The following is a 21,066-nucleotide window of genomic DNA, read 5'->3' as shown; positions in this document are numbered from 1 at the left end:
AGGAGCCTAGTTCATTGGTGGGACTGGCAACCTGAGCAAAGAAAGCAGCACGATAATGTTGCCACACCAAAGTGAGGGCGAGGAGGGAGAGAGAGAGCTGACATTTGCCTGGGAAAGTTGGAGGAGTTTTCACAGTGGAGCGCACATTTGAGCTAGGTTTTGATGGATAAGTAAGTGTTCTCTGAACTTTCTGAAATAAATGAGCTAAACCTGCCTATAGTGTGAACGGTTTGAAACTCCTTATTGGTGATTTTCAATGGGGTGAAAAAGGTAATCTTCACCTTGCAGAATGATGTGGGACCCTAAAAACGACCTTGCAAGCTGAAACTGTGCAAAGCCCTTTTAGTTATCAATGGGAAAATGGAATGATATGCAACCTTTAAAAATTTTTGTCAAAACATTAAAAAAAATCTGTTTCTAACAGTCGTAAATGTATAGGAAAATGAAAAAACAGTAAAATTAATATTTATTCAGAACATTATATTTAAACATTAGAAATACTGAGAATTAACGTGTTTCATTTCTTTGTAAAAAGCTTGTCAAGTCGCAACAGCGCTAGCTTTCTTTTTGTTGTATAACTTAAAGCAGCAGCCCCCAACCTTTTTGGCACCAGGGACCGGTTTCACGGAAGACAATTTTGCCACGGACTGGGGGTGGGGGGGGTGGTTTCGGGATGATTCAAGTGCATTACATTATTGTGCACTCTATTTCTCTTATTATTACATTGTAATAGATGATGAAATAATTATACAACTCACCATAATGCAGAATCAGTGGGAGCCCTGAGCTTGTTTTCAGTTGCCACTCACTGTGAGGGTTTTGATATGAGTCTGCAAGCAATTGATTTATTATGGTCTCTGTGCAGTCAAACCTCTCTGCTAATGATAATCTGTGTTTGCGGCCACTCCCCAGTGCTAGCATCACCACCTCAGATCATCAGGCATTAGATTCTCATAAGGAGCCTGCGACCTAGATCCCTCGCATGCTGCACAGTTCACAGTAGGGTTCGCGCTCCTATGAGAATCTAACGCTGTGGCTGATCTGACAGGAGGCGGAGCTCAGGTGGTAATGCAAGCGATGGGGAGCGGCTGTAAATACAGATGAGGCTTCGCTCGCTCGCCCACCACTGACCACCTGCTGTGCGGCCTGGTTCCTAACAGGCCATGGACCAGTACTGGTCCGTGGCCCGGGGGTTGGGGACCCCTGACTTACAGTCTGGAGAGAGCATCTTTTCTGTGCCTTGAATTGTCAGCATCATAAGTCTGTATCAAATTCCAACATTTCATCTTTTGTACTTTGAAAGCTGTGAAATGTGTCCCACAGTGGTTTTAATGTGAGTTATTGTGCTGGCATCACCTCCCCTGGGACATCTTCATCCTTTTTCTGACTACAGCTTTCATTTTTAAATTTCAGTACCTTTGTCTTCACTAAGTTCCTCTGGCTGTGTATTCAGAGTCTCACACACAGCGGCAGTCTCATTATTCCTGCTGTCACCTATTGATTCTTTTTAATTTAATTAATTTATTTTTGGCTGCATTGGGTCTTCGTTGCTGCGCGGGCTTTCTCTAGTTTTGACGAGCAGGGGCTACTCTTCATTGCGGTGTGCAGGCGTCTCATTGCAATGGCTTCTCTTGTTGCAGAGCACGGGCTCCAGGTGCATGGGCTTCAGTAGTTGTGGTGCGTGGGCTCAGTAGTTGTGGTGCTTGGGCTCTAGAGTGCAGGCTCAGTAGTTGTGGCGCACGGGCTTAGTTGCTCCACAGCATGTGGGATCTTCTCGGACCAGGGCTCCAAGCCGTGTCCCCTGCATTGGCAAGCGGATTCTTAACCACTGTGCCACCAGGGAAGCCCTCAGCTATTGATTCTACACCCATTGACATTGGATTCAAATTCCAAGTCCAGCAGTATAACTTTTTATTTCTCTGCTGCACTTTCATCTTCGTTGGCCAATTTTCACTTTGGGTTATCCATTTTCATGTCACTTGGTTTTATCACTGGAAGACAGGAAGTCAGCACAATTCCTTGCTTTGGTGTCTATGCATGAACTGATTACAGACGTCCCATGAGAAACCAGAGACAGACTTTGAAAGAAGCAACATGACTGATCGCTGATCGACATGAGCATCTGTTATATATGAAGTGATTTGTGAGCTGAAGAGCTGGCAGTGGAATTTCTATTTGATGCAACTACTCACAATCACAATTAATAGAATTTGGTAACTGGAATGTAATATTGGGGAATTAGTGGTGTTGAACTGAGCTGTGGTAACTAAAATCCATGCGTATCAAAACTTTGCAAAGCCAGGACTGTCTCTGTGGATATCTTGAGTGGATTTTCCTGCCCTTTGTGGGAAGTACAGCATCTGTAGTGCTGGCCACTGAGTGCCAGTGTGGCCCTCTTTTGTGTCACTGTGACAACCAAAATGCTTCCCACATTCTCCATATGTGCTTGGGGTGGGGATAGGGTCACTCTGTCATTAGTTAATTGGAATGTTGAGGGGCGGCCACTCTGCTGCTGGTGAGCACTTCAGTGTTCATGGCAGAGTTCTGGAGCCATCTCCCCATGAGTATGTGGTGCCTTCCCTTCCTTCGTAAGCCAAGTGAGGCAGAAATTGCCCTTGCCTGGGGAGTCACGTGACTAATCGTCTAGCGGGGCTTTGCCACATGCCTGTCTGCTGCTTAACCTCTTTGAATCCTGATTTCCTTATCTATAAAAAAAGGTTTACAAGATTGTTGTGAGTACATGGTAAGTGTATGTGAACATCAGGCAAATGTGAGCAGTTGTTCTGACAATGATGAATAACCGAATCACTGAGATGCATTTCTTGGATTTAAAATGAAATTCATCAGAGGCCTCTAATGTCTCAGCAAAATCAGTATCCTCAGATTTTAGACACCCCCTCGTGTGAGAAGTTCACTACTTTCCCATCTCCACTTTTCAGTGTCTTCTAGTTGCTCTTTTCTCGCTTTGCTCCCCTCATGGTGAAGTTCAGCAAATTGACTCCTAATCCATCAGTATGTGAAGCACCTTGAAACAGCTTCCTCCCTGAAGATAGACCTTATTTCTCGATTGTTACAAGGAAAATAGAGCACACAAGAGTTGGTTTCTTGGAGAAGCAGGCTGCAGATGGCACCCAGCTGGTAGGCATTTTGAATGATGAATTTTCAGTAGTTTAGAGTATAAATGTTGAGCATTCTTTTCCTGGTCCAAGAATAAATATTTCAAGTAAAGTCAGCATAAATAGACTTGTTTCAGGTTGATCTGACATGCTGATTACTCACCTGTGGATTTTTAACTTTACGTCTGGATTGAAGAATTTGGTGAAATAAGCACATTAGTAGAATGTTGTTGGTTTGGCAAAGGTTTCCTTCATCTGTAAGATATTATCCTGTAATTGCTGCAGACTTTCAGAATGTTGTAGTATAGTGAGCATTCATAGATATGTTCTCTTTCCACATGGTGTGCTAATCTGGAATTTGTGGGAGATGGAAAAAATCTACTATGACTTGAGCATTGAGGAATATAAATGGAAATTATTTTTATCATGAGTGAAACTACATGTGTAATTTAAGTTATGCTTGTTTATTTTATTCTAATTTTGGCAGGTTATTTAAGGACAGTGAAATTATTTAAATGATTCCATGTAAATCTGTGATAATTTTTTTCAATAGCTGATAGAAGTTTCTTCCAATCAGAAAAAAGCGTCTGGGCTTCCCTGGTGGCGCAGCGGTTGAGAGTCCGCCTGCCGATGCAGGGGACACGGATTTGTGACCTGGTCCGGGGGGATCCCACGTGCCGCGGAGCGGCTGGGCCCGTGAGCCATGGCCGCTGAGCCTGCGCGTCTGGAGCCTGTGCTCCGCAACGGGAGAGGCCACAGCAGTGAGAGGCCCGCGTACTGCAAAAAAAAAAAAAAAAAAGCTTCTATATTCCAGCTTATATAAACATTACCCTCCTTTCCTTCTTTCCCTCCCTTACTCCACAGAAACTAAAACCAAAATAAGAATATATGATTCCATGTTTATTAGGTACCTTTTTAATATAAGAAGCAATGCTGTGACTCTTTGATCAAGGAAACTACTCCCTGTTTATGAAAAGCAAATATGAATTAGAATGTTAAGATGGCTCTTTAGTTTCCAAAGCTATTATCAGCTTCTATCTTGATCAGATTTTTCATGATGAAGTACCCTTACAGATAAACTATAAAAATAGGTGTTCTGCCTAATATCCACAATCTTAATTTTAATTGCTTCATATATTTCAAAATTGGTATTCTTAGGTCACATACTCTTGTTAATATAAGTATTTGCAATTCATTATATCTGAGATTAGCATAAGAATTAGGTTACATTTTAATAATTAGTCCCCTGTAAGTAATGAGTACAGTAAGCCTAACAACAGAAATTTAAAAGTTATTTTTCCAATAATTATATTTTTAGATGGACTCCTCCAAAATCTCCTCTCTCCTCATGACCTGTAGAATTGCTGCCTATTATGAGAGCAGCTAAAGAAGCCTAGCAGAAATTGGTAGGACTGAGAAGAGATTCTTTTGAGAGTGAAGCTGTCCAGAAGTTGACACTGACCTATTTGAGGTGCTATAAACACACAGCATCCAGAATTATGAGTTAGAACAAGTCTTTAAAATATTCAAGGTATCATTTAATGTTTATTGAAAATGACTCAACATCAGATATTTGTTCTTCAGGCTTTGATTTTTGTGAAGGTGGATGCCAGAACAATAATACAATTTAGGAAAAAAACACCAGCTGGGACTCACTTTAGGTTTCTTTTTTCCTAAGACCGAGGATAGTCATTTCCTTCTCAGAGGTTTTGTGGCTTTGTATACCTAGGCATTCCTAGCTTAACTGACATCAGGGTATTTATAGATTTTGTTTCACAAGGAAGCACTAGTTCATTTTAAGCATGTTTCCCAAATTTCAATTCAAATGTCACACAACTGGGGGACATCAACAACTTATTTTTTGGAGAGGGGTTGGTCAGTGTTAGCCACTTAATTGAATTATTCCTTGAATGCAAACTGAAGTTTTTGGACATCATCCTGATTTGCTTAAAAATTAGGGCATATCATGGGTTTCTGGGAATTGATTTTCATTGTGAAGTTTTGCAGGAATTAATTGGATTGTGGGAAGTGTATATTATCCTTTTGAAAAGGTGTCAGTGTTTTTTCATACATTATAAGATCTACAGAATGAACTGCTCCAGTGTTCCTGTTTCCATGCTTTTTAAAAAAATGTCACTTTAATTCTCACTTCTCTCTTAAACCTGTCTGGATTTTCTGAAGACAGTGAGAGATTGCCCGCAGCTCCTGTGACAGTCGCTTCTGTTCATCTCCTTTCCCAACGTGCTGACCCTTTAGATGCACTAAGAACTTGTTACATCCACAGCCCAGTCTTCTCAGCGACTTTGACATGACTTGTGTTCCCACCTAAGCTTTTGTTCAACTCAAGGACATGGCCTCTGTGAAAAGGAAAGAAAGCCTTTAGGTCAGGGTCGTCTGGTAGCCCTGGGACATCTTTTTAACAACATGTAGAATTCACCTGTAAGCTTTCTAGCTGTTTTTTTTGTTTTTTTTTTTTTTTTTTTTTTTGCCTCTAGGAGAAATCCTAGCTTTATCTCTGAGCTCCATTCATTAGCTGCTTTATTAAGGTTACAACATCCAGAATTATGAGTTAAAACAAGTATTTAAAATATTTAAGGTGTGATTTGATGTTTATAGAGCATGATTCAAAATTAGTAGTTTGTTGTTTAAGCTTTGGTTTTGTGAAGGTGGAAACAGGAGCCATGATAAGAGTAAAAAAAAAAACTCGATGGAACTCACTTTAGGATTTTTTTTTCTTTTTTTTTGAGATGTAAGATAGTCATTTTTTTCCAAGAGGTTTTGTGGCTTCTCTAATTTCAGCCACAAGCTTCCTGACCTCACCTTTTCCAGTTTCCCTATCTACAATACTTGTCTTGATGACCATTTAGGACATCTTTTTAAGCATAACATGGTAGAGACAGAGCCTCGGACTTGCTGCGTGCCGAGATTTCTGACTTTTGAACTCCCCGACCCCCACCCGTATCCTGCTTCTACCAGGGGACATGCGTGTCAGCCCCCTGTTGCAGTAACTCGGCTTCAGTCCTGGGATTCCTGGAGCAGTCTCCACCCACACCCCCAGGGGAGAACTGCGCTTCCGCTGCCTCCTCCTGAGCATGCGCCCTACTGCTACTCTGCTCTTCTGCTAGTGCTGCTCCCGTAATTGGCTGAGGTGAAAACCAATGACCAGTGTGCAATGTCTGAGCTGTGGGAACTGACTTGGAGTCACCAGAGGGGCTGGTTTAAAAAGCTTCATTGATAACTTCCTATGGGGAGTCTGACTGCCTGTGGGTAGTTACCCCGCTGGTTCTCAGAGTTTACCTGTAGCAGGTGATAGCGGAGCACAGGTCCTGGCTGACTTTGTGTCGTGTCTTCACGTCTCTACTGTGCATGCCCGTGTGCGGAGCCGTGGGCAGCTGGAGAAAACACACAACAAGGTCCCTGGCTCGGCGGTGTGAGGGGGTTTCGAAGCGCCTCTGCTGCACTGAATCCCCCTCAGCCCTCCAGGGTACCTGCTCTCCTTCCTTCTAGAACTCTCTACACACACACTCCTCTTCTGCCTTGGTCACTTTCTCCCCTCTTTCCCCAACTAGCCAACTTTTCCTTCTCCTTTAGGTCACAGTGTTAATAGGCATTTCCTTGAGATAACTTTTCTTGACAGTACACTGCTGGGTTAGGATCCCTTCAGTACACTCTTGTTGCCGTTCCCCATTCTGCAGCTTGGCACCCAGTACCTAATGGTGGGTTAACTAGTATTCTCCTCGCTAGACCACGAGCTCCTGGAGGGCAGCCCGGTCTTGTTTGCTCTTGTATCCCTAGTGTCTAGGACAGTGCCTGGCCAGAGGTCATCAATGTGGAATGAACACAACAACGGTATTACCGAGCAATCGATACGTGCCACGCTCTGTGCTTTGGGTTTTCCACATATTTTCTTAGTGAAGCACGACAACTCTGTGAGTCATTAATTGTACAGAGGAGAAAAGTGAGGCTGCTGAAAGTAATTTGCCCAACATGAAAGCGGCAGAGCTGGTCCTTGATTCTCGAGCCACCTGCCTTTCATGACTAGATTCAACACAGTGATGAGCGTATAAAGGGATGCCGGAGAAGGCATCCATTCAGAGCTCCGTGTGGGGACTGCAGCCTGGTGAATGACCTGTGAGGTTGGCCTTGGCTGGCCACAGTCAATGGAATTGCCTTTTTTTTTCCCTAGTCATATGGGAAAGGTCAGCTCCAGGTGCCAAATTCCAATAACTAATAATTTTTTTTCTCTAAAAAATTTGACATTTATTGCAGGTCATTGGACTTTGGAGATCATGTGGTATAGAAGATAGAACTCTGGTTTTAGAATTAAGGATACTAAGCTTAGGATATTGTCTCTTCCTCTCAAAGACAGTGTGGATGTGGGTAGGTTGAATGTAATTTTGGGGGGCCCCATCACTTCACTACACAATAGAGACACTGGACTGGTGTGAGGTCTAGAGGGAGTGTGTGTAAAGAAGGCATTTCAACTTGATGGCTGTTACCTGCTAATAGGATATTTTCTGTGGCAAATGATTTTCTGTTATGGAGCATCTGTTGGTGTTTATTTATGGCTGCGTGGGGTCCTCATTGCTGTGCACGGGCTTTCTCTAGTGGTGAGCACGGGCTACTCTTCCTTGCCATGCAAAGGCTTCTTATCGCGGTGGCTTCTCTTGTTGCGGAGCACGGGCTCTAGGCACGCGGGCTTCAGTAGTTGTGGCACGTGGGCTCAGTAGTTGTGGCTCGCGAACTCTAGAGCACAGGCTCAGTAGTTGCGGCACACAGGCTTTGTTACTTCGCGGCATGTGGGATCTTCCCGGACCACGGATCGAACCTGTGTCCCCTGCATTGGCAGGTGGATTCTTAACCACTGTGCCACCAGGGAAGTCCCTCTATTGCTGTTTAATAAAAAGAGATGATCATATTCAGGGTGGTTTCTGGGAAGCTCTCCAGATGATTAAGATTTCAGGAAGTTATGTCTTCCAACTGTGTTTGACAAGGAAGCTTCTTTATTAAGTCTTATAGTTATGGAACCTGATGTAATTTACTGGATTAAATGGCCAAATTATTTCATTCACAAAAAGTGTATAGATTATTTTCTTTCTGCCTCCCCACCAATAGCATTATAAATAGTAAGATCTTAATTTCCCATTTTATCTCTTAAGGTGCCTTAGTCACCTTAGAGGAAAACGCGCAGTCTAATTTTAGTCACTATGCGGATATGTGTACAGTAGCTGGAGCTAACAGGTGACAAAATGTGACCAATGATAAAGCCCTCCTAAATGGGCCTTCCTGCCCTCGTTGAGTGACTGATGAACTCATTCATAAATTTACTTTAACTTGGCTTTCAGGACTTGAGTGACTTTGCAGGTTATATTTTGGGGAGCCCTTTACTAACCTTCCCCCAACCCCGACCTTTCATGATAGGAGCCAGTCACCTCTGTGAGCTGGCCCTGTGCCAGCACCCACCCCATTGTCAGGTAGTTGCCTTTTTTGTCTGTCTGTGTCCCTGACTTGACTGTAAGCTCGCGAACACCAGGAATTGTTTCTTATTCATTGCTATGGGTCCTGGCACTTGGGGCACCTAGGGAGGCTTTTGACAAATATTTGTAGGTTCTTAAAACCAGTCAGTCTGCACAAATCCTAAAGCATGTTTTCAAATGTGTATATACACATTCTTTAAAGATGGAGGCCCTATATTCAGTACAGTATGGTGGTTAAAAGGACGGTTTTTGTCAGCAGTCTGGGGTTTTTATCCCCACTCTGCCGCTTCCCAGCAGCAGAGGAATAAAGAAATCCACTTCCTAAGGGTGTTATGTAGATTCATTTGCCCAAATAGATCTGCGCTTGCTGTGTGCAGGGTAGAGCGCTTTTATTTTGCAGAGACAAACTATAAACAAGTAAACACAGAAAACAGGAGAATTTCAGACCGTGGTAAGGGTTAGGAGGGAAACGAACACAGTGAGCTGCTTGGGAGGGTGCCCGAGCGGGAGGAGGAGCCGGGGAAGGGGGCAACTGGGGCCCTGAAGGGGGTCCGCTGGGCGCCTTCCTGGGGAGGCTGTATGGCCTCAGTCGAGGAAGTTGAGGGGGGTGATAATAATTTATTTTATTTTAAAATACGGATTTATGTGTCAGCCCCAGTCTCCCAATTTATCCCTCCTCTCCCCTTTCCCCCTGGTACCCGTAAGTTTGTTTTCTACATCTGCGACTCTATTTGTGTTTCGTAAATAAGTTCATTTGTACCTTTTTTTAAGATTCCACATAGAAGCGACTTCATGTGGTATTTGTCTTTCTCTATAGATAACTCATAAGGACCTGCTGTATAGCACGGGGAGCTCTATTCAGTATTTTGTAATGAGCTACATGGGAAAAGAATCCAAAAATGAGTGGATATATTTATATTTATACCTGATTCACTTTGCTGTGCAGTAGAAATTAACGTTGTTAATCAACTATACTCCAATAAAAACTAAAGATACAGATTTACAGTTAACTAAGCAGTTTCATGGAGAAGACGATGAAACACGTGAGCAAGGACAGCATAGATGGGAGGAGAAGGGGCAGGGGCCAGATCCGGAGAGTTGGGGCCAACAACCTCCAGGGCCAGGCCAGTCCCTCGACTTTGTAAAGACCTCACTTTTGTTTTTCAATTTTTAATAGAGGTATGGGTGTAGGGAGCTATTTCTGTTAAGAAAAACAGCAGTGCAGGCACCATGATAAATGGCCAGTGAGTAATACAGACACAGTGATGAGAATGGTAAGTGGCTCCTGATCTCATTGTGGGAGACCCAGTGGGGGTTGGAGGGCAGCCCAGGGTCTCTTGACCCTGACTAAAGGGGGCATCTGGTCCTCAGTGCCAGCCAAGTGTTGCCATGTGGGAATGTGGGCTCCAGGTGCTAAATCTGCACGTTTTCCAGAGAAACAGAAATGTCTCTGTGAAATTCCCAGATTTAAAAATGTTGGCTTACATTAAAAAAAAACTTATGGCAGATTGCATAAGAATGCATCTGTGGGCTGACAGGCCGAAACATCTGCTGCAAGCCCTTTGCTGCTCTGATAAAGGGGATTAAGTGAAGTATGATGCATGTTAACATGTTAACCATTTAGCCTTGTGCCCAGAACGTAACCAACACGGAGGTACTTTTTATTAATTGCGCTGTTCATGCGTTTCATTGCCTTCACCATTAATTTGTTTAGTTACCTCTAAATCCATAGGTGGTAGTTGCTGTCATTTGCCTACTGATTTGTTCAGTTCTTTGCTTTTATTCAGTTGTTGGGTGAATTTTATATTCATGGTATGAAAGTAGACATTAAACTAGGCTAATTTAAGTGATAACAGTGGAGAAGAATGAAGGGTTAGCCTTTCTCGGTTACTCATTTTTCTCACATTTACTGTCGACTTCCTTTGCTCTGCAGACGCCTGAATCACTTGTTCTTGGGCTTCAGCACATTTGGGTCTCAAGTCCTTCTGGCCAGCATTAGGTGCGTGTAACTGCGAAAGAACTGTGGCAGAAATGCCATTTTAGAGAGGCGAAAGATGATAGGAAATGCAGCCTTATGACGTGATGTCCCGTTTAGAGGCTTTTCATCAGTTTTAATGAAACACAAATGTGTCCAAAGCAAGCTAATTTTTTTTTTTTCCCCCAGAAAAAAAAAAAGCTTCATTTAGGAAGGCCTAACCCACATCGTTCTGTATGACAAGGATCATGTTTGGTGTGTTGCAATCTGTTGGTGATTGCTTTATTCAGCACAAGCATCTTGGATGGTTTGGCAACAAGTTGGGTTAATTACTTGTTCATGTACTTTTTGGTCTCGTCTCTACGTTAGAATTCTGGAGCATCACAGAGAGGAACGCTGGGAGTAACAAAATATATGTGAATATTTCTAATAGATTAAAGGCTTATAAAAATGCATCTCTTTCCTTCCCCCAAGGGTTTTTTTTTTTTTTTGCATTGTTTTAAAAGGAGATCATTTTGTTGCATCAACATGAGCCTAAGGACTTGAAAATAATTTTTTCCGGGAAAAAAATCTGTAAGTACAGGTTCTTAATTGAATCAATAATTTTCTCTTAATTTTTTGCTACAGATCATGGAGGAAACAAATACGCAGATTGCTTGGCCATCAAAACTGAAGATTGGCGCCAAATCCAAGAAAGGTAAATCCTGAGAGATGCAGAAATTTTTGGTAACGGAGACTGCGGAATTCCTGCGGGTTTCCTGGGGAGAAAAATCAACCTTTATCCCTATCATATTTGTCCCCAAGTATTTGTTAAATAGCAATATTTGGGGAGGATTATCATAATGAAAAATAATGTACAACCTTTTATCCAACAACAGAATAATATTTTTAAGTATTCTGTTGTAATAGAAATGTTATTATAGATGATATTGTGGCAACTTAACGATGTCAAGGATGACTATTCATTCGGTGACCATGAGTCATGGTCACTGTCTCCACATATAATAATGTGTTTTCAACACATAAACTCCCACTGCGTACACTTTAGGGTTCTTGTTTATGTACCAGATTTAACAGCTGATTGTTTTCCCCTCCAATATGCTAGGAACTTGGATTTCCTTTTTTGACTGCTTCTTCTCCTCTCCGTCTGTTACGCAGTGAAGAACACACTTGATTACTCTTTTAGGCTGAGCATTTCCCTTGCCTGGCCTTTCCTCTGCTTTAACCTAGAGGACACTCACTAATGTGTGGATGGTCAGAAAGGGAAATATAGGACCCTTATTTCTTCCAAAATTACATAGTATTTTCTAATGATCTGCCAGTATATACTTTTATGGATAGCTTTTCTTTTTCAAGGATAACCTCAGTGTCAGGAAACTTTGTTGTGTATACTTCGTTAAAAATGCATGTAGTCACTAGGAGATAATGGAAAACTATCACCAAGCAATTAAAAACGCGATGATTGTGTGAGCTGAGCGTTATCTCTTGTGGTCTAGCTTTTTTGTTGTTGCTCTTGAGTTTTGTGTTTGCTGCCCCTTCTCCCTATGACTTTTATTGCTAAATGATACTAAACACCACAAGATTGGTTAATTTTCTTGTTTCTTTTCATCCAGATTGTCTTCTTTTAATCTCATTTTATTAGAGCTACTCATCACATGGAATGTAAATTATTTTGAAGTTCTTGTTATGAGTGTGGTTAACTGGACGACAGTGGACTGGAATTCCTACTGAAACACTGATCTTGTTACTTTCTTATTTGTGACCGTAGTGTCGAGGGAAAGGGAAGCTTATGTGCTAAACGGTGAATTTCCAAGTGGAATTCCACAACTTTGTAGAAACCTTGCATTTGCTAAGTGCTATAGGATATATTCTCAATTAATCTTCAGTGTGTTGAGATGTTTTATACTCATTATGCAGAAGGAGAAACTGCTGTTAGTGGGTATCTACCTATTTGGTTGTTTGCTGCCGTACAAAACTCCCTGGCCGGCCACTTGGGTAAATTGGAACTTGAACATGAACTGGAGCCTTTCCCTGTTGTCAGGTATTTTTACTTAAAGAATGACACGAGCTTCATTACTAGCTAATAAAAATGTAATTTGATCGGTCTCTAAAGAAAACCCCCTAGGAAACATGAATATTAAAACAATCCCAGATAATTTTGGATGGCTTACTCTCTTGCATTATCCACGCTACGGTTTTCCCCCCACTATCAGGAGAAACTGAGAATTGATTCATTTTTTTAGTTTAAAATGTGGTTACAACTTTAGAGATGTTAGATAATACGGAGATGGATAGATTAAGATAGTGTTTTAGTTTCCAGTCACTGACACATTAAACCCATTCAGAATCGCCAACTATATTCCACATTATGATTATATACTTTGCTTTGAAAATAAGAATATCTCAGCACTACATTTGAGGGCATTTAGCATAATTTCCACATGGTTAGAAGTTAACCTTTGGAATTGTGCCTAAGAATTGATCCCTCCAGGCCTAGGTCTACAGACATCATTTTATTTTTTATTATTTATGAAGTGCTATAAATGTACACAGTACTGTATGATGAGCAGAATGTGCCAGAAGAGAGAGGTGGAGCTCAAGGAAGAAAGAAAAAAATGAAAAGGTTTTCTCAGAGGAAATTGCTGTTGAGAATTGACTGGAGTTGCCCTTGTTACTTGAAGACACAACTGCTGAATAATCAGATCTTGACTAATGTCCCTGATATGTGTATTCCTGTATTATTTTCTAAATGGTGTAATTCAGAGATGAAGTTTGTTTGACTACAATTCGTATTGAGTAAAAGTAAAATGAAAACGGCAGGGGGAATTTTAGAAGGTAATTATTTGCTCTTTCATCTGATCCTTTCTTATCTCTCAATGTTGTAGAGGAAAGAGTTAGTGGTCTTTCTTTTAAGACTTCTTCATTCCAAACTATTATTATTCAAGAGACCAAAGAATATAAAAGTATCTAGGGACTCATGCCATGTTTTGGATGATTATTGAATTCTAAATCCCATGGTGATGTGAAGGTTTAGAATATACAGATGATCCCTAGTGTGCCAGAGAGGCAATGCAGCCATCTGTTTGTGTTGTATTTCACCTCCTAGATTTATGATGCTTATTGGCCGAATATTTGAGCCTAGACAAACATTTTTCATGGCTACTGTTACCATAGTCTGTCCCCTTCTTTACCTTACTGGAATCAGTCCTGTGTTTTTCAAATAAACTTCTAGTAGTCCTGTCCAAACTGTAATTTTTAAGTCATCAGTCCTTTATCAGAGCAGCTGTATGGCTCCTTTGGTTGATGTGCTGGTAGGATCCTGTCTGACAGAAAGGCAAAAAGCCAACAGCCCGAATTTGACATCATTTAGAAACTTAAGATTCTTCTCTAGAGATTTTGGCTCAGTAAGTCTGGGGTGGGACTGGGAATCCATATATTTAACAAGTTCCCTTGGTGGCTGTTAAGGTTGAGTTTGGGAAACAAAATCTCACCATCCGACATGGAAATATCATGATTTAGTCACTAAGGAGACCATGCGTTCAGAAAGCAATGGCTGGATGATGACTGCGATTGAAAAAGAGGCAGAACTGTTTGGAGGTAAACTACTCCTGGAGTGTTCCTCTGCTGTCTTCCCCTATCTGCCCCTGCGATCAGGTTATATTCTGGTGCCCAGTTAAAATAGACGTTTCGGGCTTCCCTGGTGGCGCAGTGGTTGAGAGTCCGCCTGCTGATGCAGGGGACACAGGTTCATGCCCTGGTCCGGGAAAATCCCACATGCCGCGGAGCGGCTGGGCCCATGAGTCATGGCCGCTGAGCCTGCGCGTCCGGAGCCTGTGCTCCGCAACGGGAGAGGCCACAACAGTGAGAGGCCCGCGTACCGCAAAATAAATAAATAAATAAAATAAAATAAACGTTTCATCTTTGGGGGGGAAAAAACAGCCAGAATCCTTCAGCAGTCAGTCACTTCTCTTGGATAATGTCCATCTTGGTTTCTAAAGAACTGCACCTGTATGGATTCACTAATCTTAAGTTTCTGTCATCTTTGCAATGAGTTAATGTGAATGAGTTTAGAACGATGATAACCTCATTGTTCAGCGCCTGTGTGAAATGTAATTTTGGGTAAAAGACCATCTGGTGTTTGTCCCCTCCCTCTACCCCTCTTCCATGCCACCCTTCTCCCCCTTCCTTCTCCCCTCTCACCTTCCCTTTCCCTTTCTTCCATTCCCCTTTAACCATAGAGAATACACTGGAAAAAATGTACTAGGAACATTGTCAGTTAGTAAGCAGGGCATTTTGGGGAAGTGCACATTTTATGGTATAAACTCAGGGACTATAGAATTTAAAAAAAAATTCCCTAGTATTTGAAATTATTGGGAGATCGAATCCTTATTAGAGTCAAAAAGAACTAAGAATTTAAGATTCAGTATAATGGCACTTAAATAGGGATGTCTAGGATTGTCTTAATGGGGGTCATGATGAAGAAAAATAAAGCAATACTTAGTATTTCTTCTGTATAACATAAATTTATTTTGAGTGGAAGAAAATAAAACTTTCCAACTGTTGGAGTCAGAATACTAGAACATTCTGCTTTCCATAGAAAGACCTGAGGTTTGTGCCTGTGAGAGCAGTATTCACGAATTAAGGTGGGGACTTCCCTGGTGGCCCAGTGGTTAAAACTCTGTGCTTCCAATGCAGGGGGCCTGGGTTCGATCCCTGATCAGGGAACTATGTCCCGCACGCTGCAACTAAGACCCGGCGCAGCTAAATAAATAAGTAAATACTAAAAAAAAGAAAAAAAAAAAAGAAAAAAAAAAAGAAGGTGCTGGGAGTTCCCTGGTGGTCTAGTGGTTAGGATTCCAGGCTTTCACTGCTGCGGCCCAGGTTCAGTCCCTGTTTGGGAAACTGAGATCAACAAGCTGCATGGTGTGGCCAAAAAAAAGAAAAAAGTTAAGGTGTATAATACTGTAAGAGCTTACTAACAGAATAACTTCAGGCACTCATTAAAATTTTGAAAGTTTTTCTGAATCACAGCCTATTTTAAAGTAAATGCAGCTTTACTGAAGTACAAATAATATTTTGAACAAGCTTGAGTGTTTCGTCAAATGCAAGTCCTGCCAAAGCTGCCTTAACAAGTAGATAAAAGTGATTTGGTAATGAGAATTTATCGCACTGGTATTATTGTGCTGATGCTCCGTGATGTTAGATGGAGTTTATTCTCTCAAATAAGGTAAACATTTTTCTTACAGTCTTCTTCTTGCTCTTAATTTGCTCATCAGTCTCTTTCTTCTTAGACTGGCAAAGGTAAATGTGGCTAAAAATTGTTTAAAGTTTTATGCCAAATTCCAAATAACTAAGGTCAGCGTTAATGAAGCTTTATTGTCTTTTGTTCTGGGAAGAGTTGTCCTGCAGAGTTTAGCGATAGAAACTGTTGTCTGCAAGTGTTTCTCTTACGACACTTTCGATGCCCCAAGACAGAAGGAATGAAAGGTGTTGACTGGGCTGCTTTGATGTGTCCTGTTTTGGAGGCCATTTGGCACCAAGTTTGGCCATTCTCTTCCTCCTAGAATAAACAAGAGGATCATCAGAATTCCATGAAGTTTTATTATTTTTGGTTGTCTTCCATCAGAACAAGCAATATCTAATACAAAATCTTAGCATGAGAAAAATTGTAGACTTTTCACTTTATTTTTTCCAGAGGAAAATGTTTTGCTGAGTGTACTTAAACTTTTGTCGTGTGTTCACATTGGACTAGATAAGGATTTTAACGTGGTATTTATTGCTCAAAGGGCAGAGGGCAGAAAGGAGGCCTGGCATAGCACATGGACCACAGTATTTCCAGTGGTGGGTTGTGACCTATTAGTGTATCAGAAATTAATTTAGGGGTCACAACCAGCATGTAAAAAAACCACTTCTAAATTAGAAAACATCAGAGTGTAAGAGTATTGTTTCATGAAACCTTTAGTCATGTATGTCACTGTTTGTATATACAAACAAATACACACATATATTACTAGGTCATGATGTAAAATGGATGATAAAGAAAGGTCAAAGAACACTGTTCTAGGCAGTTAGTTTCTCAAAGGGTAAAGAGTACATGCATTTTGTTCATCACTGTGTTTCTAGCACTGTAACCAGTTTATGGTTGGCGATGGGTCCCTCAACTCAACTCAGTCGTGGATATAGTGGAACTATGAGTAGAGGTGGGAGTGTATATCACTAAGGTGTATTGTGTAGGGAAAAGATTTAGAATCACAGCCTTCACAGAGGAGTGGCCTTCACTATTGAGAAAATTATTGACTAATAATTTTGGAAAGAAACTTAAGGAAAATGATCTGATGGTTGTCACTCATGGGACCCTTGAATGAGTAAAACTCTGGTACTATTCTTAGTGGGTGTGTAAATGAGACTCAAGACGCAGCCTCCTGGTTGTCTTCCAGACCGGAACTGTTTTGATTGTGGTTATTTTAAGTAGAATTTAGTTATGTAATTGATACATGAATAGTAGTATTGACTACTACCATTTGTTGAGACCTGCTGGGGCCAAGCACACTGCTAAATATTTTACATATATAATCTTATTTACTGATCGGAGCAACCCGTGGTGATAGTCTCATTTTACAGGTGAAAAATCTAAGGCACATGAAGGTCAAATAACTTGCTCAGGGTTTTACAGTTAGTAAGTAGCAGACTACAGACTTGAACTCTTATCTGTTGTCAGAACCCCACATCCAAATTACTGTACTCTAATGCCTTTTCTCAACCACAACCTGGTGGAGAAAATACCTTTCTTGATGCCTTTTTTTAATTCCGGGGTGTTCTCTCATGTAGCATCCCTTTGTCAACTGTTTCCAAGAATAGCTGATTATAGTCAGTAATAACAATCAGTTTCATAATGCCTCAGTCCTTGGGAATTCCAGAGGCTTGAAGATGGGCTAAGTTTAGCATGTCTTTACAGGTATAGATGACACTTCAGTTTTCAGGGCAGTTAGAGCTGACAGTTATAAAAAATATGAGGGGAATTCCCTGGTGGTCCAGTGGTTAAGACTCAGTGCTTCCACTGCTGCGGCCTGGGTTCGGTCCCTGGTTGGGGAACTAAGATCCCCAAAACCACGTGGTGGAGCCAACAACCCCCCCGCCCCCCCCCCCCCCCCCCGTGAAACTGCTCCTAGCTGTGTTCATGTAGAAAAATGCCTGCTTCTGAATTTTAACTTGATATTTCATGCCTTCATGTGCTATTTCCTTAGGAAGAGACGTTCTGATTTGTCATTAAGCTAAACAACTTTGAAGATGGATTTGAAAGGAAAGTAAGCTCAGAATATGTTATAAATTGCTTGGGGGGGGTTTTGCTTGCCTTTTTGCCTTCCATCTTTGATAGTAATTTCTACGACCTGTCCAAGAACCTTTGTATTTCTCCTGGGTAGAAAGATTTTGTACTTAACATTTTTGCATATTATTGATGTGACTCACCATCAATCGGTGAATGCTAATTAGGGGCCGCGAGTAGGAATTCAGCCAAGGAGCTGAAAACGTTGTATGCAGCGTACTAATAGTCTCTCTGGTTAGAGAGCGCATGATCTAACTAGGACGTCTCAGAGGAGGATAGAGCCCTGGGGTATTTCTAGTTCTTGAAGCTTCCAGTATACTTAAACAATAAAAGGCTTATAAAAATTAATATGTATTTTAAATATACAATTTGTCAGTATATCTCTTTCTACGTGAATAACCTCACTTGTAGATAGTACCAAACATCCAAATATGAGATCCTTTCTGATTACGTGCGCTCTTGACATACAACATACACACACATCATTTCACAGGTGAGATGACTCATGCTCTGTGACATATTATCAGGACTCAGGACCTGAGCTTGGGTTCATTTCTTTCTTTCTTTCTTTCTTTTTAATTAATTAATTAATTAAATTTTGGGCTGCATTGGGTCTTCGTTGCTGTGTGCGGGCTTTCTCTAGTTGCGGCAAGCGGGGGCTACTCTTCGTTGTGGAGCACAGGCTTCTCATTCCGGCGGCTTCTCTTGTTGCGGAACACGGGCTCTATGCACGCAGGCTTTAGTAGTTGTGACATGCGGGCTCAGGAGTTGTGGCTCACGGGCTCTAGAATGCAGGCTCATTAGTTGTGGCGCATGGGCTTAGTTGCTCTGTGGCATTTGGGATCTTCCCGGACCAGGGCTCGAACCCATGTCCCCTGCATTGGCAGGTGGATTTTTAACCACTGTGCCACCAGGGAAGTCCCTTGGGTTCATTTCTTGATCTCTAGCTGGTTCCCTTATCTTCCCTTCTGAAGGCCCCAAGGATTAGCTTACTTGCTCATCTTATAACTGCCACAGGCTAGCTGCTCTTTCCAGTCTTTTCTCTCTTTCCTGTACCAGGGCCAGAGAGGAAGATGGTTTTAGCTTTTCAGCTGTCCTCTCAAACCTGAAATAAGCAAATATACCTGATGGTTTTTTAGAAAGATATTTTTCATTAACTTAGTAAGGAAACAAATTTGGAGTAGAATGGCGAGGTTAGAAAGTAAGTGGAAAAGGGAAAGCATTTAAAGAATAAGACAAACCAGAGACTGGGAGAAAATACTTGCACAAGATATATCGGCTATTACCCAAAATGTACAAAGAACTCAAATTAGGAAATGAACAACCCAATTAAAAATCGGGCAAAAGACCAGAACATACACCTCACCAAAGAAGATATACAGATAGCAAATAAGCATATGAAAAGATGCTCAGTATCAAAAAAAAGATGCTCAATATTATATGTCATTAGGGAATTGTAAATTAAACCACTACACATCTGTTAGGATGGCTGCAGTCCAAAACACTGACAACACCAAATGCTGGTGAGGATGTGGAGCAACAGGAACTCTCATTATAATGCTGGTAGAAATACAAAATGGTTCAGCCACTTTGGAAGATGGTCTGGCAGTTTCTTATAAAACTAAACATAATCTTACTATACAGTACAGCAGTTGTACTCCCTGGTAGTTCCCCAAATGAGCTGAAAACTTATATTCATGCAAAAACCTACACACAGATGTTTATAGCAGCTTTATTGATAATCAAACTTGGAAGCAACCAAGATGTCCTTCCGTAGGTGAATGGATACTGCCAGACAATGGAATATTATTAACTGTGGAACTGCCAGACAATGGAATATTATTCAGTACTAAAAAGAGATGAGCTCTCAAGCCTTGAAAAGACTTTGAGGAATTTTAAAATGAATATTAAATGAGTATTAAAATGAGTACTACTAACTGAAAGAAGCCAATAAGACATACTGTATGATTCCAACTATGTGACATTTTAGAAAAGGCAAAATTGTGGAGACAGTAAAGAGATTAGTGGTTAGTATTTGCTAGGGGCTTGCGAGGAGGGAAGGATGAATAAGCAGAACACAGAGGATTTTTAGGGCAGCTAAACTGTATGATCTAAAATGGTAAATACATGTCATTATATATTCAGCAAAACATACATTCATCAAAACCCACAAAATGGGTTTTGATGTCGATGTGATGTTGACGTTCGGGGAAGCAGCGCCTGAGTGTGGCGAGGGGCATATGGGAACTCTGCTTTCCATCAGTTTTGCTGTGAACCTGAGACGATTCTAGAAAATAAAGTCTTTATTAAAAAAGTAGTCCTAGATATTGGGCACAACACTTTATAATCAGCATTTTAAAGTGTATTATATGCAAAGATAATGTTATATGAGCAATAACTCCTTAATGTATAAGTTTAAAACCATGAACTCTCTTGAGAACCAGTGAAAAGTTTTGTAAAATAAAAAAAAGAAAGTGAGAAGGATGATTAAATGGTAAATCACACCTTTTTATTCCCCGGAAGGTGACTGGAGCCAAGTCATGATCTTTCTTTGTGACCTCTGTCTCCTGAGGAGCGCTCCTTTTCCCTCAGTTGTCTTCTTATCCTGAACAGATGTTTTATTTTTATTATTATTTTTAAATTAATTTTTATTGGAGTAGAGTTGATTTACAATGTTGTGTTAGTTCCTGCTGTACAGCAAAGTGAATCAGTTATACATGAACATATATCCACTCTTTTCTAGATTCTATTCCCATATAGGTCATTACAGAGTATTGAGTAGAGTTCCCTGTGCTATACAGTAGGTCCTTATTAGTTACCTATTTTATATATAGTAGTGTGTATGTGTCAGTCCCAATCTCCTAATTTAAGTTTGTTTTCTGCATCTGTGACTCTGCTTCTGTTTTGTAAATAGGTTCATTTGTACCCTTTGTTTTTGATTCCACATGTAAGTGTTATCATGTGATATTTGTCTTTCTGTGTCTGACTGACTTCACTCTGTGATAATCTCTAGGTCCACCCATGTCGCTGCAAATAGCATTATTTCATCCTTTTTAATGGCTAATATTCCATTGTATATATGTACCACATCTTCTTTATCCATTCCTTCTTCGATGGACATTTAGGTTGCTTCCATGTCCTGGCTATTGTAAATAGTGCTGCAGTGAACATTGG

General features: G+C 41.0%; 1 protein-coding gene across 3 annotated transcripts in view; it reads left to right on the top strand.

Annotated features, from left to right (window-relative positions):
• Window positions 1–21,066, top strand: part of BICC1 (BicC family RNA binding protein 1) — a 300,351-nt gene that overhangs the window by 167,384 nt on the left and 111,901 nt on the right. For all 3 annotated transcript variants that reach the window (XM_079899308.1, XM_079899309.1, XM_079899310.1), the window contains exon 3: window positions 11,196–11,265. In XM_079899308.1, the coding sequence (XP_079755434.1) occupies window positions 11,196–11,265 (70 nt within the window). The remainder of the gene's footprint in view (window positions 1–11,195; window positions 11,266–21,066) is intronic.

This window comes from Stenella coeruleoalba, assembly GCF_951394435.1.
Source record: "Stenella coeruleoalba genome assembly, chromosome: 16".
Taxonomy (NCBI): Eukaryota; Metazoa; Chordata; class Mammalia; order Artiodactyla; family Delphinidae; genus Stenella; species Stenella coeruleoalba.
The sequence above is the reverse complement of the archived record's forward strand: the minus strand, read 5'-3'. Positions and strand labels throughout refer to the sequence as shown.